The sequence below is a fragment of the Accipiter gentilis genome, chromosome Z, assembly GCF_929443795.1.
Source record: "Accipiter gentilis chromosome Z, bAccGen1.1, whole genome shotgun sequence".
Taxonomy (NCBI): Eukaryota; Metazoa; Chordata; class Aves; order Accipitriformes; family Accipitridae; genus Astur; species Astur gentilis.
Window position 1 is genome coordinate 76,130,092 of NC_064919.1, and position 23,120 is coordinate 76,153,211.

General features: G+C 43.6%; 2 protein-coding genes across 4 annotated transcripts; both read right to left on the bottom strand.

The window, feature by feature from the left end:
- Positions 1 to 105: 105 nt before the first annotated feature.
- On the bottom strand, positions 106 to 12,932 carry DNAJC21 (DnaJ heat shock protein family (Hsp40) member C21). 3 transcript variants are annotated; one of them, XM_049796448.1, is made up of 12 exons: positions 12,763 to 12,932; positions 12,274 to 12,367; positions 11,114 to 11,237; positions 9,437 to 9,559; positions 7,149 to 7,453; positions 5,671 to 5,813; positions 5,223 to 5,310; positions 4,820 to 4,978; positions 4,120 to 4,162; positions 2,013 to 2,203; positions 1,538 to 1,604; positions 106 to 849 (listed from the first exon to the last, which is right to left on the bottom strand). In XM_049796448.1, exons 1-12 carry the CDS (start codon positions 12,857 to 12,859, stop codon positions 688 to 690), a joined length of 1,596 nt encoding a protein of 531 aa, XP_049652405.1. In that variant the 5' UTR covers positions 12,860 to 12,932; the 3' UTR covers positions 106 to 687. The 3 variants fall into 3 exon arrangements, with proteins under 3 accessions (XP_049652405.1, XP_049652404.1, XP_049652403.1); XM_049796447.1 differs by having other exon boundaries at positions 1,538 to 1,601; positions 4,102 to 4,162; XM_049796446.1 differs by having other exon boundaries at positions 4,102 to 4,162.
- Positions 12,933 to 18,220: 5,288 nt separating this feature from the next.
- Positions 18,221 to 23,072, bottom strand: BRIX1 (biogenesis of ribosomes BRX1). Its single transcript, XM_049796451.1, has 10 exons — positions 22,907 to 23,072; positions 21,903 to 22,014; positions 21,469 to 21,512; positions 20,760 to 20,830; positions 20,328 to 20,377; positions 20,154 to 20,227; positions 20,006 to 20,056; positions 19,614 to 19,715; positions 18,928 to 19,056; positions 18,221 to 18,607 (listed from the first exon to the last, which is right to left on the bottom strand). Exons 1-10 carry the CDS (start codon positions 23,045 to 23,047, stop codon positions 18,338 to 18,340), a joined length of 1,044 nt encoding a protein of 347 aa, XP_049652408.1. The 5' UTR covers positions 23,048 to 23,072; the 3' UTR covers positions 18,221 to 18,337.
- Between the last annotated feature and the right edge of the window lie 48 nt (positions 23,073 to 23,120).

A 23,120-nucleotide genomic window follows, 5' to 3' on the forward strand; every position in this document is an offset into this window, starting at 1 on the left:
CCCAATTGCCTTCCACAGCAGTCACCACTGCTGCTGCCCGCAACCCCCCTACCAAAACCTTGCTATTTATACCAAATACATACAAGCATTTGTAAAACACACAAATGATAGAAGTATTTATTTATTTAAATAAAAGAATTTAAAATCAAAAAGTAACACTGCAGACTTCAGTCTGTGAGATTTCACTTACATAAGCATAATAAATCTCTGGGTGAGAACCACTCTGAGCAGAACATAACTGGAGGTTTCAAATAGAGGTAAAACTGTCTATCCCTATTAAAAGGACACTGTAATTAGGGCATGAAAAAGAAAAGTTTGCATAAAGTTGAAAGTTTCTAATGACAGTAATTATTTATCATGGGGCTCTAATCTAGTCATCTTCCTTTCAAAATATGCTTTTCTTCTCCTCCTGCTGCTTTTAAGATTGCAAAGCACACTCATTAGTGATATAGTAGAGATGCAAACTATGGCTAGTAGGTCAAATCCAGTTATTAAAAGCTGATAAAACCAAAAGAAAGCACACATTCCTTCAGAAGATAATACTCCTTTTGCTGCATCTTCCTTTTTTTTTCCAAAATTAGGACTGCCCTTCTCTGTTTTACCTCTGAACACAGGCAATGTGCACCTTCCAGTTTTGGGAGAGTTTTCATGTGCTATTCTAAAGACTGTTACTCTAACAAAGCTCTATTAGTGCTTACGTTTCTCTTTTTTGTTTCTGGTGTTTACAGCTCCAGTTACAGGTGGTGCTTGGGTTGCTTTTGCATGTCCCATGGTTTTGAGGTGTTCAAACAGTTTATTTCGGGATGGAAATGTACATTTGCAGGTTGTACACTGGATGGGAACTTCATTCTGCAATGAGGAAAAAAACCAAAATGCTTCACAATCATATGTAATATGCAATAAATGTAATACACCAATTTGTTGTATGCAGTTTCTCTTAGTGAAATGTGAATAAGCTGTTTGTTTCTATCACAGATACTCCATTACTGAGGAACAAATATATATATATAAAAAAATAAATCACAAGTATAACTTCTTGAAATTTCAAAGAGTACTAAGTAAAACCAAGGAGAAGAACAGAAGCCTTGCAAATCTAATTCAAGATAAAGAATACTTTTGATTTCACCTGACTATACACATAACACTTTAGGCTCTGAGCTTTAGTGAATTTATTATGTCTTAGCTGTAGTTACTACGAGATTTTGCTCTTTCTGGGAAGCATCAATATTGGGAAAGATGCAAATGATACTGCCTGTCACCTGCCTGATGACAACAGCTCTGTCTTCAGTTGTTTCATTTGTTTGGTTTGAACTGCCTTGGATACAGAGCTTTAGCAACTCTCTTAAACTGAAATTTACAAAAGCTGCTGTTCCAGTCTCCCAGCTTCTAATAAAATCATAGGGATAGAAATACCTTTATTATTAGAAAATAAGAAAAAAACTGAAACAGAATTTGTGGACTGGAAGTGACCAAACGACCAACCTTGTTGTAGTATTATGACTACCAGCTTTTAAATAGTGTAAGTAATTTGACATACCATTGTTGGGTGCTCTGAAGCAGACTTTTTTGCATCCTTGGCTTTTTTCCCTTTAGGCTTAGTACTGCTGATAAACAAAGAGAAACCAAGATCAGTGCATTTAACATTCAACATCTAAGAGTGTCTGATGGTTTTCAGTCATCGATGTCTCCACTGCTTTCCCCTGTTCTTCCTTCAAACAATACAATGCAAGAGCTTCCAGCAAAAAAATAAAGCAATTTAATTTATATGATCAATTGTTGAGATCAAGATTCAGCTAGATGGTGAATCAGCTACTGGTAAGTGATATGGCGGGGATCTGCAGGCAAACAGCATTTCGAAAGTAGATCCTAACAGTCCTTGCTTAGTATCCTATTCACTCAACTCCGATTTAGTGGAGTAGCCGCCAGTTCACACTGGCGAGTAAATCTAGACTTGTCTGACAGTATCAAACATGACACAGAATGACACAGTGCAATATTGCAAGTCAGCACACCTTGTCACTTCACTTTCTGCTTCCTTCACTTGGCTGACATCCTCTGTCGTGCTTGTGTCCCCTGACACAGCACATCTTTGGCCATCATTTACCACCTGCTCTGCTGAGCCACTCTTCTTGTCCACTCCGGGCACCTCCTCTTGTGCCACTGTTCCTTCATCAGCACTTTTACCAGAAGAGTCCTTGTCAGTCTGTCCAAACAGAAGACATGCAAGTTAACTAGTTTAAGTGATTATGTTTATAGTATACTTATTTATCTCAAACACAGGTGGGTGGGGAGAACAGAAATCCATGGACCACCTTAATTTTACTGTTTGTTTTCCATGAAATTGTAACAGGTAAAACCTTAGTTCTCCTGTTTTGAAAGAAGAGGCCACCTGTGATAAAGGGAAGAAACACCAATAAAACAGCCCCTAAAACTACAGAAGAGGAGAATGAAGGTAGCTTTTAATTATATGCAGGGCTCATTGTCTTCTGGCTACCATTTCACATTATAAAACAGTGGCTTTCCTTGTAACTTTGCAAAATGTTATTTAGACTAAAGTTTTCTGTGCCAGACACCTGCATTAGGAGACAAGTCAAAGTAACTGAGCTGACTGAAGCTAGATAAACACACTGTATTTTCCCTCCCTAACAGAAACACTGGCAGCCTTTTCCACATACCAGAAAACAAGAGTAGACTCAACACATGCACTCAGTCAAAACATCAACCCCTGAACATGCCTGAAGCAATACAGCTCAGCTCCCAAAAGCAGGGTAACAAATTTGACCTAACACTGCAATAATGCAACTCTATCACCTCTAGTATCTTTTGCAGAGTCTCAGCTACCTGAAAAAACTTGGCTAATCTATCTACTTTCAGGAGAAGAAAACAAAAACCATAGCAATTCCCTGCACTTTGTAAAGCTTGGTAGAGGATGGAGGTTATGTTCCCAGAAAAATCCGAATGTGGAAGATTCCAGCTCATGCTATGCAAGAGTGGCACCTACTGTCTGGGCTGCAGAAGACCTCGTGAACAAGCTGATGGAAGAGAGACGCAGTGCCTATATGCAATCTGTACAGTGAGAACAAGACCTGATTTCAAACTGAGAAGGCAAGAGTTGAACAGGAGCCTGATGGCCTGCATGGAAACAAGAATACTGACTTGGACTATGGAATACGAGCCAAAGTGAAGCAAGAAAAATTCAGTTGCTTGCAAGTCTCAGGGAAGTTTCTTGAGGATGAGAGATAACGATGATGTGGGAGAGGGCAGAGAAGGTGAACATACGATAGGAGACAAGAGGGGTTAGGTTGGGAGAAGACAGAAGACCATCTTGGGAAAGGGTGGAAGAGGCAGGACCTGGTACCAAAAGCTCACTGGGAGAAGGCTAGGATTGAGGTAATAAGTAGAGAAGAAGTAAGACTTGAAAAGGATCAAGGTTGAGGAAGGCAGGCGGAAAAGTTTGCTCACTGTGGCACTGCTGCCACTCAAGCCTGAAACAGCTTGCAGTTCTTGAATTTTACCTGCTGCTGTAAGCACAGATCTGTCGTATCATGGACAGACTCAAATCCTAGAGTACAACAGGTTGGTGTTACTCATGTTTACAATTCAAGTGAAAGGTGGAATGGATGTGTTTCCAACAACTACAGTGTCATTAGGATGCCAGTAATGTGTTAGGGGGTTTCTTTCCCTAAATTAGAGATTAACAAACAATACATTGTACCAACTCTAGCAACCAAAGCAGAAAACGACCGAACAATTGAGCTGCTAATGTTAACGCCATTGGTGGTCTTTCTGATCAATTCCTTGCACTCTGCCTATCTGGCTGTTTCCATCTGTCTTCCTGACACTTCAGACTGTAGCCTCTTTAGAACCAGCATCACATTTATTAGGATCTGCACAAACAGAACAAAGTGAGGTCTATGAGATTATTATCATAAAACATGATCAAAATAAGTGTAATAAAAATTATTCTGCAGTCAAAGAACTAAAACTATCTGAAAACAGTCTTCAAGTTCTGTAGAATTTCAAAGTCTCTCTTATTTTTCAGGACAAAAATAAAGTTAAGTTAGGAGATAACAAAACTGGACTGTAAAGTTCCCAGAATACCATGGTATGACTACATGCCATCATCCTTGTTTTCTGTTTCTTCCTCTGCTTCTTCGAGAGTCTGTAAAGATAAGAATTTAAAATTACCTCTTTTTGAGGAAAAAACGAATGAGTACAATTTCTACAAAGGTATCAAGTTATATTCTTGCTTATCCTCTTAACATAATAGGGAGACAGTAGCCACAAACAGAAAACTACTCATGCCTGAAATGAAAACAACAGTTCTCCTAAACTACTCATTGCATTTAGTAAAACATTTATTCTGCTCAGACTGAACTTGAAGATACTAGTGAGAGCTGGTATTATGTTTTGGCCATTCAAAAAATGAAGTCGTGCAATTTACTTCATCAATTCTGATTTTTAAGCACACTCATTTTCTAAGCATGCCAGCATCCAACTGACAAAAAGTACCAAAAAAGTACTAAATGAATAAATACTGGCCCTGTGCAAGTTCCCCTGTTTGAAAAGTAACAATCATTTTTCCCACAAAACATGTAACTGTAAGAAGCAGAGAAAATATGAGATTATTATCCTACAACATTTGAATCCAGTCACACTAATATATGCATTTTACTAGAACTCTGATGCTAAGCAATATTTTAAATGGCATAATACTGTGAGTTCCAACACAACTATAAATCACCAGAAGCTCCCTCTGATGGCCTCCAAGACTTGCTAAATCATTAGTCACGATAAAATTAAAGCCAATTTAAAGTACTTCTGCTTGGGCACGTCTTCTCCTTCTTCCTTCTCTTTGGTAAGTATTTCATTTGCATCATCCAAAGACACAGGAAACTTCCCTTCTTCTTCTTCCAGTTTCTGTCGTAATAGTGCTACCATCTCTCGATGCTTCTTTGATTTTTCATGATTTTTCATGCTGTGAAGAACAGCAGATCATTACTGCAGGTAGCTCTGAGCAAACATTGTTATATTTAAACAATAAATTAATAACAGGCCCATTATCCATCACTACTAAGTATGGAAAATTCTGCCCTGACAATGTCTCTACTGCAAAGACAACACCGACCATTATGTGGAGTTAAAACATCTTTAAAATTAATTTTTAAAAAAGTTAAAACCCAACACCCCCAACACCCAAATCCCCAACCACAAGCACTTACGCTTTCTCAGTTTTCAAAAATTTCTCACAAGCAGGGCAGTACAGATCACCACCAAACTCAGCTTCTTCAGTCACATCATTCTGTTTGTCTGAAGAGATTAGCAGGGATCAGAGAGATAAATTCAGATGAGTGATTTTTCATTAAGCTGCTCTTAAAGCCCCAGCAAATAGTCACATTGGCATTCAACTTCCTTAGTATTATTGACATGCAGTCATCAAGATCGTCTCACCAAATCACACCTTAGCCTAAATCAACAGCTGTAGCTTGATGTCTTCTCATGCTCAATGGAAAACCCCAAAGAGCGCCAGACTCTAGCCTGGCTGGCACACCTCAGCTGGAGGCATGGAGTTGCACTACCGTCAGAACTGTGAATCCGTGGCTTTAAGTGCAGTGAGCCAATACTCGGGCTGTAACAACTCAATATAGATCACCCTCCCACACCCTATACCTTTGATGCCTGTTGTCTCCTGCTGTTGTAGTTCATCTGATCCATCTCCAAATTCCTTTTCATATCGTGCCTCAATCTCTTGCAACTCCTTCTCCATATCCGACAGAGTCATCCAGCTCTGTTCCTTGTACTGTTCAGTAAGCCTTTAAGTAGAATAATACAGTAACTTCTATGCTGCATCCATGAAATAGGAATTACAGAAGCAGTATTATTTAAAGGATAACTTGGTCTTCTCTGGTATTTTAGGAGAAAAGTCCTGAACATATTATGATGGAGCAAACAATTGTCTGTAGGGCCTGGAAATCTGAGCAGTTAATTTGTGATGTCAATGGGCACATCTACGCTGCAAGTAAAGAGGTGTTAACATAGGTGAGTCCTGCTTGAATTTCAGGCAGGAAATGCTAAGCAGCACGGCCAATGTCAAGCTGACAGCAGTAAAGTAGCTCAGTCCTCAAAGCAGTACAGCTGCTTTTACCTGCTGCAAGATCCAAACCCACAAAGAGTACAGGACGACTAAAGCCACAAGCACATTACTCCTTGACTCTGCACTATGGGAAGGTACCAGCTCAGTTTTCCAAATCTAAGTGTGGCCCAGGCTATCAATCAGTGCACCACAATACAGCTGAATTTTGCTCTAGCTGGATAGGGGACTCAGAATTACCAAGCCATTTGGTGGTAAATGCATAATTCTGCTTCATTCTCCCTTTTGGAAAAAACATATATATATATATATATACACACACACACACATACAAATATATATATATATAAAAATAAAAATAAATTGTACATAATCTATTCCATATATATTTTAATTATTATTATTATATTATTTTAATCAATACACAATTATTTTGCAAGCGCACTCTTACTAGAATTTAAGCTCCTTCCTCCCATTTGCAAGCAAAAACCTCTTCTAATTAGAAGAATAAATTGTGCTTACACTTGGGAGAGAGTGTCTTCCTTCTACTTAATTTTGGGAAAAATAAAAGCATCCAAAAAAATGCATTTAGTCCAATGAAAGGGTCCTTTCTGAAGAGCTAAAAGGAAAAGCAAAACTTTTTCCCACTTTCTTTTTAGTGCGTACTAAAGGCAGATGAAGCTGATCTAAGAACATGTTGTCCTAGCCCTGTTCTCCCTCGTTCCAAAACACAAATTCTTTTTTCTTTAAAGGAACAATGATAACTATTAAATCTTACCTCCCCAGTTAAGTAAAAGCACACTGGATTCTGTGCTACTACAGCCAGTTACCTACAGCACACAGATAACTATTCCCTGGTTATCTTCGATCGCTACATGTCAGTACAATGCAGAGACACTCAAGTTTTAAAAAGCTCAGGCTTGAGACCAAAACTAATACATAAAACTTTCAAGGATGTTTAAAAAAGCAAGTGGAGCTACTATTAGAATCTAACTCTATATGGTATCCTCACAGATAGTTTCTCCAAGTTTAAAGTATTTGTTCCACATTTACATACTTGGCTTGTCTGAGCTTCTGCTGCCTCCGAAATTCCTCTGCTTTCTTAGTTTTTTCTGCATTTTGTTGTTCTACAAGTTTTCTGTGAGCCTGTAGTCTTTTATCCCTTTTACGAACAAAGGCTACTAGCTGACGGACCACTTCATTCCTCTCTTTCCTTGCTTTCTCTCTCGTTTTCTTGTTCTCTTTTTCCATAGCTCGTTTCTCCCAGCGGTTTGAAGCTTGTCGTGTGTCATATTCTTCTTTCCAAGCAAAGTTTTTCCGAGTACAGAAACTCTGCCAATACGCATAGAAAGGGTGGACTACCTGTAAGAAAAAAAAAAAAAAAAAAACAAATAATTTATTTGCGAGGGGACAAAAACCATACCAAATAATTCAGGACTTTTGTAGCAGTTTTGTGTCTTCTATACAGGCCACAGTTTTCCCTCAGAGTATAAATAAATCACATAAAGGTTTAGAGAAACCCTTCATCAGCTGTATGAGCTAAGACTTTCTTCCTCCTCAGCAGCTACCTGAAATCCAAGCACATCTCTAACATTCTCCAGAAGACCGTACAGCAGCTCTTGCTGAACTCCCAGGTGGATTTTGTTTTGCCTACTACTTATACTTGGAGCTGATCACTTTTGTTTCTGCACCTAACTGATCCACAAGTCTTCCCTTCCCCTGAAGCCTTGTGAAGCCACAGACTTAAAAATATATTCCCTGCCTGCCTGGCATTGATCAAGCTGCCTCTCAAGCTTCTTGTGAATTAACTCAGTAGACTGAGCCACAGACCACTCACATCACAGATTTTTGAAGCCTCTGTAGAGTTTTCATAGCTCCCTTCTAAAACTCTTTTCCCTCTTCCCACAACACTCCCACCGCAGTGCTGGAATCCTGACAGTGTAATCTCTTTGTCTGCATATAAGATAACAGGAATAATTACTTTCCCATTTAACCGAGGCTATTTCCCATAAAATACCCCTATGAGTCCCTCTAAAAAAAAAAAAAAAAAAAAAAAAAAAAAAAAAAAAAATTAAAAAAACCCAACAAACACAAAACAAGCATTCTGCTTCCAGAGCATTGTGAACAGGGCAGATGTCAAAGCATGCTGGTGCTAGAATCCCAGCCATTTTTGCCATTAATTAACAACATAAAAGCTATTTTGTGTCTATAATCATGGCTATCCCACGGTCTGAGACCAAGCAGTTTCCAAATGATGTTTCAAGATAACTCCATTAAAAGACAGATTTTAGCAGTTTCAGAGACACTACATATTCTCTCTCTGGGAAAGATTTCCATGATTTCCATTTGTTAAGCCATCCCGTAATTTTACCTGATATTCAAACACCCATTCTGACACTTCTTAGTTTGATTTGTAACTTTGTTTCCAGCTCCAGCCAACTTTTGTACCATTGAAGTTACTAATTTTTAAGGTATGTATCAATTTAAATTTATCATAAATAGTCATACAGTACAATTTACAGAAAGTGACAGGGAGAAGTAGCAGACTGGGAGCAACATTTGAGTACACTGATACTGTGCAGTTATTCAATGGGGAAACTGCTATTACTTTACTATTTAATTTCAACGCAGGAATACTGGTAACCTTAAAAAAAAAATTCTAAGTCTGATAGAATACAACAAATAGTTGGCAAACCAGATGACAAGAATCCAAGTGTCCTCCACACATTTTCTTTTCTTGCTTCCCAAAGGAAAGCATGCAATGTTTTGGAAATTAAATCTAGAATAATTGTAGATGACAAGAGTATAACGTTGCAGGTCAACCACCACATCTCCCATTTTCTAAAGGCTGTGTTAGGCAGTAAGTGCCAAACAGTTTTCCTTAATGAGGCAGGACACTACGTGTTATTTTAAAAAAAAAAAAAAAAAAAAAAATCTATCAATGTCCCTTTCTGTAGTGTGAGTTGCATTAAAACACTGGTAAACTGTTCTCATCAGGTAGCAAAGAAAATATTTGTTCTTTTGTTTTATAGGCCTTGCACTACACTTAAGTTTCATTGGCATAATTGATGGTTAGCACTGTGAAGCATTTGTCTGACAACTTACCCTAAAAGCCTGGCTAATAATATAGTACAACAGGAAATACCAATTTTAATTCACTTAAATATTATGAATCGGAACACAAGCCCTTCCTTTATAGTAATGTTCTACAGTAGCAGAAAAGACAGCAGATGTGGTTTTGCATTCACCTCAGAGATCAGCAGGAGCCTTTCCTTTGATTTTGGTGTGGGACAAAGTAATGACTTAACTGGGTTACTTTCAGTTCAGATTTACACTTGGTCTTACCGTATCATAGTCACTTTGGGAATGTCCAAACATAGGGAATTCTGCAGTATCTTCCTGGGTCATATATTCCATCTCTTCTTTAGCAATCTTCTCAAAAACTTGTCGAAAGACTGTGAAGAATCCCTGAAATAAAAACAAAGCAAAACAACCTGACATATTTTGCATGGCTCAATAATAGATGTACAAATGTTCAACTACAGTAGTGTATTTTAGAGAAATATTACAATTCTGCAACAGTGTCCTGGTTTCAGCTGGGATAGAATTAACTGTCTTCCTAGTAGCTGGTACAGTGCTATGTTTTGAGTTCAGCATGTGAAGAATGTTGATAACACTGATGTTTTCAGTTGTTGCTCAGTATTGTTTAGACTAAAGTCAAGTATTTTTTCAGCTTCTCATGCCCAGCCAGCGCACAAGAAGTTGGCACAGGACACAACCAGGGCACCTGACCCAAACTGGCCAACGGTGTATTCCATACCATGGGACGTCCCATCTAGTATAGGAACTGGGAAGTGGGGGCAGGGAATCGCTGCTCGGGGACTAGCTGGGTGTCAGTCGGTGGGTGGTGAGCTATTGCCCTGCACATCATTTGTACAATCCAATCCTTCTATTACTACTGTTGTCATTTTATTAGTGTTATCATTATCATTATTAGTTTCTTCTTTTCTGTTCTATTAAACCGTTCTTATCTCAACCCAGGAGTTTTACTTTTTTTTTTCTCTCGATTTCCTCCCCCACCCCACTGGATGGGGGGGAGTGAGTGAGCGGCTGCGTGGTGCTTAGTTGCTGGATGGGGTTAAACCACGACAAAGAGCAACTCAAAACCAGGGTAAAGGCCTTGTAAGCACTTGCTCTCGACAGCAGGACCATTCTGTTTAACAAAGTTCCCACTCTCTCACACTCCTTTTATTTCAATCTCCTTCGTGTAATCTCTCACACATCAAGCACCTGTATTCAGATCTAAACAAGAGAAAAAAAAAAAGTTTCAGCATGCTGGAGATGTTGATAAGTTTTGGGTTACACAGGATCAGGTTTTGAGAATGTTCCAAATACAAAATTCACTACTGAGTACCCTATCTCTTTTTAAATTAAGATGTTACTAACTCACTCCTAGTATAGTAACACAAAGACAAATGAGGATTTTCTCTGGCAGAGGTTTTTCTAATCACCTGGAGCTTTTTAAGTTGTGATGAGTATCTTAAAATCCAACAGGGAATTCAATTATAGGAAGCACAGTTTCCTGAAGGACTGTTGCTATATTGCTTGGGGTTTTGGTTTGGGTTTTTTTGGGTTTTTTTTTTAGTTTGAAGTGTTCTGGCTTGTTAAAGGTATTTCTGAATAAACAGATGGTATTGCAAAGCACTGGAAAGCTTCACTATGTAACGTAAATAAATAATATACACAGGCTCTGTACCTGTATGGTATAGTTGGAAATCATGACTGGACAATAACAATTATAATAATAACAATAAAAATTTATTGTCCAATTGTTGGACAATAATTAAGTAGGAGCGGAAGCTTCCCTAAGCATCCAGCATAAGTTTTGTCTTAGAAAGATTTGTGTAAGCATTATTACTACCTATGCTCAACAATTCCACACATAGCTTTTCAACACGAAAAGAATGCCAACACTTTTCATGAAATTTAAATGGATTCATTAAAGATGAGTTCATTCATTACCTTTTCATCATCTCCATGTCCCGAGTAACAGCTAACAGTGAAGTACTGGAGCAGATCTAACGTATCATCTTTACATTCTCCATCAAGTCCTCCTTTCAGCAGAACCTCCCTGTGACTATCATACCTAGCAAAAATTCACGGTATCAGTGATGTAGAGACACAGAACAGTCCCCAGTGCTGGTAAGCTACCGCAGTACATGTATCACCTCAGTGATATATCACCTTAGCCTAGTGTCTGGGATTTGTGTCTCACAGGCAAAGTCTTCAGAGAGGGGGAAAAAAAAAAAGATGGGCTCAGTGAATCTTCCCACTGGACCTTCAGTTTACTCCCTATCACTTTATCTGCAATATCTATAGCAGCAATTTCTTAAGGGGCAGCCAGCAAACACATTTCAGCAAGGCGCTTCAATAAGCTTTCGGAAATGGGTAGGACATTATTTCACTCATTCGATGTTTACACACGCAAAATAAAAAAAAAAAAAAAAAAAAAAAAAAAAAAAAAAAACCAACCAGAAGCACCTAAGAACTGAAAAACGTTACGTCCCTCTCCCGGAGGACAAACTTGGTGCAGGTGGTTTTGGCTGCACAACCCGGTAGATGCCTCGGCCCATCTGAAAAACAGGCTACGCGGAACATTTACCGTAGCAGTTTGGGAGAGGTGTGTATTTCGAATCCGGACTGTTACAGGCGCTACCTTACGGGCACTGTGCCCCTCACCACGGCTCGCCCTCTGCCACAACCGGCAGCGCGCCCAAGCCCCCGCCGGCACTCCGTGCGCCGCTGCCCCTTCCTTCCCCGCGGAGCCGGGGGGGCCGCGGCCGCAGGGAATACCCACGCGAACGGCCGCGCCGCCTCCCGCCCCGGGGCGGAAGGAAGGCACAGAGGCCGACACCGGCGTGTCCCCCGAGCCTCCCCCACCACCACCACCACCCACCACCGCCCCCGGGACACGGCGCGGCAGCCGCGGGCGCCCGGCTGTGCCTCCCCGGGGCGGCCGCCCGGCTCCCAATCCCCTCACAGCCCGGAGCGGAGCGGCCGCTCCCGCCGCAGAGGCCCGTGCCGACTGGCGGCGAGGCCCAGCCAGAAGCCAATTCTAAGTCCCGGCTGAGGCAGCACTCATAAAGTCTGTTCCAGGCCGCCAGCAGGTGAAGACCGCTCACCAGGCTCTTTCCTGCGGGTCACTGAGAACGTCGTACGCTGCCTGGATTAACTTGAACTGCTCCGCCGCCTCCTCCGCGTTCTCCGGGTTTTTGTCTGGAAGACGAGTTCGTGGAACGGTGAACCACCCGAGGCGTGACGGCAGCACACACACACCCACACACACGCGCCCCCTCCCGCCGCCCTCCGAGACCCCAGCGAGGCGCAGCAAGCGCCCGGCGCTGCCCGGGCGCTGCCTCCGGCCCCGCTGCCCGCTCCCCGCAGCCGCACCCACCCACCCGCGACGGACCCCGAGCGGCTCAGCCCGAGCGGCGCCGGCGGAGCACCGCCCGCGGGGGAGAAGCGGCTTCTCCCCCTTGCAGCCCGGGGCGGGCGGGGAGAGGGGACGGGACACGAAGGGACCGAGCGAGGCGGAGGCAGGCCGGGCTCCCTCCTCCGGCCTGCGGCCGGGCCGGGGCCGGGCCCGCGGAGACCGAGCGTCGCGATCCTACCTGGGTGCCAGCGCAGCGCCAGCCGACGGTACGCCCGCTTCAGCTCGTCCTCGGCGGCGTCGCGTTTCACCCCCAGCACCTCGTAGTAACACCTCATGGCGACGGCTCCCGCGTGGGGAGAAGTGCCGGCCGGCCGGCCGGCGCTACGAAGGTAGCGGGCGGAGGCGGGACCGGCGGAGGCGGGGTCGGCGGCGGTACAGCCATCCAGAGACCGGGCCGCCGCCGAGACCGCCTCCCGCCGGGAGGAGCTGGGCGGGCGCCTCGGCGGGGCGGGCCCGCCGGCTGCAGGCCGCGGCGGGGCGGGGGCAGGGCCAGGGCCGCGGCGGAGGATGGCGGAGCGCTGCCTCCCCTCCCCCCGCCCCCCGTCCCGGCACAGGCCTGCGGGCTCTGCCCGAGCGGAGCTGCAGGGGAAGGCACGGGGAGGCCGCCGCCCCCGACCCTACCGCCGGGTTTTGGTCTTACCGGCGCCCGATGTCAAATAACCCAAATGCCTCGAGCTGGAATTTCTGTGAAAGCTCGGCAGCTGCGAGGTGCAGCCGAGGCGGCTCCCGCCTCTCAGGTTATCGGTCGTAACTTTGGGGGGGGGGGGGGGGGGGGGAGATTGACCCCTGTGCTCCTCAGAGATCTCAGGTCTGGCCCAAGCCACCTTTTCCTCTTGGCGAGATGTGCTGTGGGTTGGCACTGCCTGAACTGAGCTTTGGGTTAGACGGCGAGGCCCGGGGGTTCGGGTTGATGGCAAGTTGATTTGACTCAAAAGTGCGCCCCGGCCCCCGCAAGGGCCCGCCATGTCCCGGGGTGCATCAAGCCCAGCACGGCTGGCTGTTCGAGGGAGGCGATCGTCCCACTCTACACCGCACTGCTGCGGACCCACCTCGAGCCCTGTGTGCCGTTTTGGGCACCTCAGTGTAAGAAGGACATCAGACCGTTCGAGTGCGCCCAGAGGAGGGCAACCAAGGTGGTGAAAGGCCTCGAGGGCAAGACTCAAGCGGCCGAGGTCACTTGCCTTGCTCGGCTTGGAGAAGAGAAGGCTGAGGGGTGCCCTGATGGCCGCCTGCGCCTTCCTCGCGGGTTGGGGGGTGGTGGGCAGCGGAGGGGGAGGTGCTGATCTCCTCTCTCTGGAGACCAGCAACAGGGCACGAGGACATGGAATGCAGCTGCGTGTGCTTGTTTTGGCTGGGATAGAGTTAATTTTCTTCATAGTGCCCTGTATGGTGCTGTTTTGGATTCTTGCTGAGAACAGTGTTGATAGCACGGGGATGTTTTTGCTATGGCTGAGCAGTGCTCACACAGAGTCAAGGCCTTTTCTGCTCCTCACCCCTCCACACCAGCGAGCAGGCTGGGGGGGCACAAAAAATTGGGAGGGGACACAGCTGGGACAGCTGACCCCGACTGACCAGAGGGGTATTCCAGACCATAGGACAACATATTCAGTATAAAAAGCTGGGGGGACGATCAGAGGGATGGCGTTTGTCTTTCCAAGTCACCGTTAAGTGTGATGGAGCCCTGCTTTCCTGGAGATGGCTGAACACCTGCCTGCCCAAGGGAAGCAGTGGACGAATTCCATGTTTTGTTTTGCTTGCGTGCGCGGCTTTTGCTTTACCCGTTAAACTATCTTTATCCCACCCCACGAGTTTTCTTGTTTTCACTCTTCCGATCCTCTCCCCCATCCCAGTGTGGGGGCAGTGAGCGAGCAGCTGTGTGGTCCTTAGTTGCCGGCCAGGTTTAAACCACAGCAGTCCTTTCTGGCGCCCAGCATGGGGCTCGAAGTGTTCGAGATAACAACAGATTTGACTGGAATGTGCCAGGTGGAATTTATAGCTGTTACTGCTGTTTAGCTATTAATCGGCAGGCCTCTGTGCTTGCCATGGGGCTTGCTTGCCTTACCGTATACTAGAGCCTAGTGCTCGTTAGTGGCTGCTTTTTGCCTTCGCTGCTTGCTGTGCTGCTGTGCTGCTTGTCGTCTTTACTGTGCCTGGGAACATTTTGGTGACAGCAGTGGCGATGCACCTAGGGTGGCAGATGGCCAGCTGTTCCTGTGCTGCTGTACTGGGCAGGCTGGAACTCCAGTGTGAACTCCAGTCGAAGGGACTGTGACCTGTGGATGAGTCCGCGTGGGGGCAGGACACCCTGAAGCGTCTGTGGCCGTGGATGAGTCCACGCCAGAGCAGGTACATCTCAAAGCATCTGTGGCCGTGGTTATGTCGTGCCGCAGCAGGTATACCTCTGGAGGGGTTGTGGCCCGAGGATAAGTCCGTGCCGGAGAAGGTACACCTCGAAGCATCTGTGGCTGTGGACAAGTCCGTGCTGCGGCAGGTGCACCCTGAAGCATCGGCGGCTCTGCATGGGGTCATGCGGAGCAACTCAAAACTTGTGGTGATGGATGGGCCCGCGACAGAGGAGGTACGCCCCTGGAGGGACTGCGGCCGTGGGTAAGGCCACGCTGGAGCAGGTATCTCTCTGACGGCATTGTGGCCCGTGGATAAGGCCACGGTGGAGCAGGTGCACCTCAAAGCCACTGTGGCTGTTGAGCACCAATATGCCAGAGCTGAAACGAACAGAGGAACCAAATAGGAACAGGGCACGAGCAAGACCTTGAAACACAGAGAAGCTCAGGGAGTGGACAGGTAGACAGGAATAGCATCGGTGGAAGAACCAGGTCATTAGAACCAGGTGGTTCTAATTCAGAACCACCAATTGCCTACTATATTGTTTGGCCTGGCTGCATATTTGTTCCCTGCTTTCTTCAAGTATAAACTGTAATACACCTTTCACCTATACAGAAAGGCACATTCTGTTTTATTTCTTCATGACGAAAGCAGATTAAGAAAGGTAATGAAGAAAGAGTTCCAGAGTGGTCTTAAACTATTTGCTAAGATCAGTCAAAAAAAGTTTCTTGGAATCAGAGTTTTGCTGAGCACTATAGAGAAACTCACAGCAAATTATGGTTTAAATTGTTTGGTGTGGTTGGAGGCTGATATCTCTCACTTTCTGTGAGAGAACAGTTGTACACTCCTTTCCCCAGCTAATAACTTCAGAACATAGTGACGCATTTAACTGCATCTGGCAAAAGGGCAGACTTGCAGACAATAATTTCCTAAAAGTTTCATGAAAATACAGCCTCAAATTTAAGCTGACCTCATGCTGCAGCTCTGAGGCAATGTCAACTGTCAGACAGCGGGCAAGAACTACAGTGAACCAGACTGGACTTTCTGCTGCTCATCTGTGTGCAATGAACACTGCTGCATTTAAAGTACAGACATTATCCATGAGCAAAATGCAGGCTTTTCGTTGTAAAGACTTTTAAGCAATATTGGAAGCTTATTTGCCAATTTTATATGGAAAAATCTATATGGGCTTGTAGGGTTCAGTTATATGGAAGTTAGTTATTGGACCTGAAAATAGCTCATGGTCACAAGACTGTTCCAGGCACCTTTAGAAGGCCTTGAACAGAATAAATAAGAAGATAGAAGAAGAAAGATCCCAATTAGGAAAACACAGGTGCACATTCCACGATAAAGGGAACTTGGCACAAACAACCTCAATTCAGGGGCTTATCTTGACCAATTGGACTAAGACAAGTCTTGTATGCTCTAATTAACACAACCAATTATGTCTTATGTTTGTGCGCGTGGACAGTACCGATGTAACCAATCACCGCTTATGCTTGTGCGTGTGGACACCAAGTGCTTGCATGTAGTAGCCAATCAAAGTCTCTCAACAACTTAGAGAATTGTATAAAAATGATCAGCTAAGCTCAATAAACTGGTGACTTTAATCATCACATTGGTGTTCCGTCGTCCGGGCCCCGCACGGATTAATCCCTAAACCCTACATGGACTCACTCTGCTTTGAAAAACAAGACCTCAACAACACATATAATTGAACCGGGAGGACAGCAATTTTGTAAAAAAAAAAAATAATAAAAATTTATTGCACATGTAAGTGTACAAGCACGTAGAATTCTGTGCTTTTAAGCACTGTCGCTGTAACACTGAATCATGGGCTGTTCCATTTCAGGCTATTATCGGTGTACACTTTTGATACCCAATTGTCACTACCTGGGCTGGACAGACCAGCGAGGGGATGTGGTGAGTTTGGAATTCCCTCCAGCTATATTAAGGTGAAATGACACCAAATGATCAGATGAACGTTTTATTCACAGCAGAAACAAACGGAACTTGGAAGTCATTAACAGCAGGTGGCAGGGATTCTCTCAACAGGAATTGGCATGGAGTGACCTCAGTGATCTGTGTAACCTGTGGTAACCATATCCGTCAGTTCAGGGAAGGAGATCCTTCCTGTTGGGTCACGAGGTTCAGAGCAGACCCCCTTGCTTTCTAGACTCCTCCTCAGAGAAGGGCCCAGGGGTGGCTGGATCCACTCCTAGTCCCAGGCTTGGTCAGTGGTTTTACGTCTAAAGGGATGAGGTGTAGGGATTACGGAAAAGGAAAAAGAGACAGAGAGAGGAAAAGAAAAGAGAAAGATTCCACCAGTCCTGTGTCCAGCATTGGTCCAGCTGAGGGATCCACTTCTGGAGGGGGGGACACGCATGGAGCTTCAGTTTGTGTCCTTTTATCATCTCCTTGCCCCTCCTTCAGGCAGGCACTCAAACTCATTAGGCTGATTAGGTGTCAAGAGTGGTTTGTGCTTTCTGAACCTTTGGGAAATGGGTCAGTGGGCTTGGGGGTCATTTGGGGAGTAACTTCCCTTTCCCTGCAGACATGACCCTTGTTCGATCTTTGGCCATGCACAGTGAGCTGCCCAGCTCAGCACATCGGAACAGGGAACTGCGCACCCTCCGGCACAGCCTCCCTGTCCAGCTGCTGATGTCCTGTGCCCACAGGTGCTGATGGGCTTCTCACCTGCCCTTGCCCTGTCCCAATGTTTGGGACATTAACTCTTTCAGTCTCTCACACCAGTTCCAGGTAGCATGTACCTCTTGCCTTTAGGGAACTTGCCATGAACTCAGTATTAAGGGCTAGAATCCTAAGTTCGCCTGTTTCTCCCCTATAGCTATGTTTCAGGTCCTAAGAACCTGAGGAGCTACTACAGGCAGAAGGAGCAGCTTTTTTACTATTAATAAAAAAAAAAAAAAAGCAATTAAAAGGCTATAACCCTTTTCATTCCCTAGGGATTATGAGGAGAAAAAAAATTAACACCACAACCCAAGACAGAATTCCTACCAAGTTAAAACTTTTAAAACTATTTTCTAGTGCTGTCAGACTAGGAAAGCTGACTTTTGAATTCCAGTTCACGATGAGCACCAACGACTACCCACTTATTTTTATTCCTTGTAGATGTTACAGTGAGTTGCTTCCCAGAGGTATTCAAGTGCAAAAGGCCAATTCTCAAAAGCAGAGGTATTTGGAGTGTCTTATTCCCCCTTCCCTGTTCCCATGCTTTTCAAAACCAAGAATCCTCCCAAAGAGAGGAAGAAAACAAAAGAGTGCAAACTCAATCCTAATAAAGAAATTGATACTTTGTTTACTTAAAACTGAAGTCCTGGTAGTTTTTTCTGAAAAAGCAAGTATTTACAATATTATGTCAATATAGCTAGTTTCATCACTTTTAACATTTATGCTGATGCTTCAGTTCTGAAAAGCTTTTTTTGCTTCTTCCTCTGAATTTTGCGTGGCTTCTTTTTATCTTTAACAATTGGTTTTGACTCTGGTTTCACAAGCTGTATTTCCACTGGTTTTTCTTCAGCTGGAGTTTCAAAGACCACTTCAGTGGGGTCTTCTTCAATAAGCGCCTTGCTCCCTTTTTTCTTAATCTTTTGTACTTCCTTCACTTGCTGTTTCTCTCTAAACTTAGCTGCCACTGACAATCTTATCAGCCGTCGATGCTACAAAAATTAGAATACAAATTACATCAGGTTTCAAATAAGCAAGATGGAAGAAATCAGGTATTAAAGAAACAGGTGGTAATTTCTCTGCCTAATTGACAAAATCCTCAGTGTAATGCCATGTTTTCAGTGACATGAATTTTACATTCGTTCCATTTTTACAAAGTTACTCAGTTCTGAAATTGTGATCAGTTGGGGCACTTTTTTCTACAAAGGGTCCCAGGGAAAGGCATACATGATTCTCCTGCACAGACAGACTGCAAAATCAGTTTTCAATTTAGTTGCTAAATGAAAGGGAAGACAAAGACAAAGCTGCTTACCATATTTGGGGACTGGTAATGGGGATTTTCATACAGAGTTGGTCCTCCAAAGCTACCTTGGAAGATTTTTATGAGGTTCAGGACAAAGCGAGGCCCAATTTCTACTAGAGATGCATCTTCTTCTATTATCTGCAATAAAAAGAATACTTTAGTCATTTCTCATGGATCTAATCAAAGTATATGATCTTGTAGGCCCCTTGCATACAGTGCTGTACAACTGAACTTAAATCTGAGATACAATGCCACTGAAGCCGATAAGCTAGACTTGTATAAACACAATTCTGTATATAAAGCAGTACTTTTAGGTTCAAGCAAGCACTCTGGGACTACTAGGTATTTGTGAATTCCTCCTTTAGAAAGTAAGCTGCAGCACACTTTGGGTCAAAGCAGGAAGTAAGGTTAAAAAGCAAGCAAAGCTTAGGCTTTGGCTAGTACTTCCCATTACCAGGACAACCATCACAGAATCACAACAGAACTGCAAGCTGAAGTACACAGAAGTTAAACCAACTCTTTCCAGAGATGTGGGAGAAGGTAAGTAATTTTAGGACACTGGAATTACCTTGTGCAAGCACTAGGTGTTGGCATATCCTGATAATAATGATTCTTCTCATTTTATTGTAATTAATGGATTTGATATGACATTACTCCACTGAGCTCCCCTTGATGAGCTAAAAGAGACCACTAACCTGGTAATTCCGAAACCAGATCCTTTCATCCGTAATGGTAAAGGTGAAAACATGATCCACAAAAGGCTGGCTTTTGGGGTGATACTGTGGTGTACTAAATATCTGTAATAAAAGGCAGTATTTCTAAATATCTGTAATTTAAAAGGCCAAACATAAACAGCTCATTTTTAATTCATTTTAATTTACTAAGATCCTGATCCCAGGTTACATTTCAAAACTCAAGAACAAGAGTCCCAATGATTTTAAGCACATGACCCTAATACTTTGAAGATTTTTTGCAAGTTTGGAAGCGTAAAACTACTACTTAAAAAAACACTTGAGATTTTTAAATATGTTGCCAAAAAACATTTCCAATGAGGAAGAAACACTGGAGAGCAGAATTACAGACTGACCTGAATAAACAATTCTTTTAGAAGGGCATAGTGTGGCTCCTTGTCAAATGTCTACAAAGAAAAAAATATAATTTTACATACAAAACTAAATGCAATAGTCACACAAAGAAAACAAAAGCATACTCAATGAAATAAAACCTATACTTACTGGATCAAAAGACAAAAGGGGCCGTGAGCCCCTCAGGCAGTTTCCTGTCATCTTCAATTCAGCCAGCGTGTGAACTACAGTAATTTTTTTTTTTAAAAGATCATTTTAGTACATAGAGAAAACTGTACAGACAAGAAAGCAAGAGTCCAAACACAGTAATGTCAACCAACTTACCGTTCTGCACTAGGAATTTAGCTGATGGTCCCTGTGGTGTATTCGAAAGCCTGCAGAGGACAGGTAGCAGGCAAGAAAGAAAAGAAAAATGTTAACAGCAGCGAGAAGGTATGCTGGATTTCAACAGTACACTCCAACCAGTTATTTTTGTATTGAAGTAATTTCAGTTGCCTTTATAGCATTATTGTGTTCCTTCAACATACTTATAAATACTTGCTTTCTGAACAATTTTGTAAAATGCTTCTGTAAACAGTCTACAAAAGCTGGTCATGCATTGTAAACTTGCATCAGACGCAGAAGTGCAAGATTAGCACAGATTTAACTAAGCAACAATACTTCATGCATCTCCACTATTACACTAAGAAACTTTAGATAGAACGGAAACATCCCCAGCTATATATAGAAATGTAAGACAACGTAACATCTCCTTACCACATATAGAGATCCTGTTTCTTTTTGGCTTCGAAAAAGATGCACTTATTGCAGTTTTTCATTTCACACACCTACACAAGACACATCAAATTAGCTGTTTACAAAACTCTGAAGTAATTTCCAAAAACTTTCCACATTAATCTCTAATATCTTCCCCCTCCAAAACAAAGTTCAAAAGCAAAGGTCTCATCTTAATAAATTAGACCTAATGATCCCCAAGCTTAAGTTGAAGCACTTGTTTTGTTGAAAAATCTTACGTATTTTATTACCAGGAGTAAAAACTTCACTAAAGCTAAAAGCAATCTGATAAGCACTCCAGGACATAAACATTAGAGCAGGAGATGTGACATTAGGTTCTAATTCAGAACCACCAATTGCCTACTATATTGTTTGGCCTGGCTGCATATTTGTTCCCTGCTTTCTTCAAGTATAAACTGTAATACACCTTCCACCTATACAGAAAGGCACATTCTGTTTTATTTCTTCATGACGAAAGTCTATGTTTAATTAAAGGTTTAATTTTGATTTTATTAATCAAAAGCCAACTTCCTGTTTAAACAGGAGCGCTTTTTAAATATCAGTAATTTTCATCTATGAAGTTATACAACTCCTGTAACTAGCATGAGATTCTTTGAACTTGGCTGCCCTTTGGTCTTGCACACTGCATTTCCAGAGAAAATAAAGAAGCGCTAGTTAAATCCTGGATTACCTCATTAATTACAAATAACTGGTCTTTACGGTCCATTTTAGTATCTGGAAGACAAGAACAACATTTAGAAGGCTGGAAAACCAATTTAACACAAGAAGTTCTTTTAACAGTCAGTCCTTTTGCAAAAATTTTACTGGTTATAAATGAAAGATTAAGAATAACTACCAAGATGTTTCAGCCATGTTATGCAATAAATAAACATAGCAACAAAAGCATCTGTGCACTTACGTGACTGAGGCCATAGGAATCATTTCCCAGAAAGTATTAAGACACAACAACAGTTGCGGTATTTGTTGGCTCAAAAGAGATTTGATGTTTAAGATAAAAGTTTCATCAAAACAGTTAGGTACCACATTTTTAAAAGGAACAGGTGGTTAGAATTTCTTGGTTTAAAACTATTCTGAAAATATGTTAAGGACGATGGCTAACCCTACCTGCTTTAGAGTGAGGCATCAGTGTCCTTAAGTCTTGCATTAGATGCCTTGTTCTGAAATTAATTCCACGAGAAGAGAAAATAAGCACTCGCTCCTTGTTTTTCCATTTACCCTAGAAAAAAGACACAAAAGTTAAGCAGGAAGTTTCTAGCCTTAAAACTACTACAACACAGCAACAACGGAAGTTTGATCTGTAACTACAGGAAAATGCAGTATTTGTGATTAGCATCATCTGCCCATGCGCACAGATTCATTCTTTCAGCAGGAGTGATGACTTCCCTGCAGAACAGGGGGGCATATGTTTTTACATGAAGAACTGCCATCCATTCTGTTCAGTACGTTCCTACATAAAGCCTTTCACCAGTACAAAGCATGTAAACATTAAACAAGCCGTAGGCATTACTTATTTGCAAAAGGCACCCCTGCTTCCCTGCAAAACGAGGCGAGCCACAGTCTGGGAGCACAGTTTGGCTTTTCCTACACATGAGCACGCGACAACATCTCAGACTTCAACGTGCTACTTTTGTTTTTCTTTTCAGCAAACTTCAAGGGAATTATTGAAGCCTTCTCAGGATGACTCCTCAATGAAACAGGTATAATTTCCGTATATCCTTTGTATGGAACGGAATTATCCAACTCTTCCAAAACACTTTTGCGATTAAGGTCATACATCTTATTTACATGGACCAGAAAAGCGCTCTTCGGGTGTTTTCATAGAAACAACGTGCCCTCCCACGTTACTTTTACTGGTGCTGGGATTATTAAAAAAAAAAAAAAAAGACGAATACGCCTCTCCATCCCCCCCTCAGCAGCGGGGTTCCCCCCCCCAGAGACCCCGAGTCCCGGCACCCCGGCCCTGGGAGCAGCAAAGGCAGCAGAAGCCGGGCCCCAGGAACGGCGCTGACCGGCACCACCGCGCTGCGATGGCTCAAGGCCGGCCCGGGCGGGGAGCGGAGCGGAGCGGGACACCCGGCCCGGCCCGGCCCGGCGGGGCTAGCAGGTACCTGGGAGACCGGCGGCGGGACGCTGTACTCCGCTCCAGCCGGGCCCGTCTCGGCACCCGGCTCGGGCGCGCTCGGGACCCCCTTAGCTCGCTTCTTCGGCCGCGCAGCCGGGACATCACGCTTCCTCTTGGCCGCCGCCATGTCGGCCGCCCCACGCCGTCCCCACACTTCCTCTGCTTCCGCCCGCCCGCCCGCGCTTCCGGCCCTCCTCCCA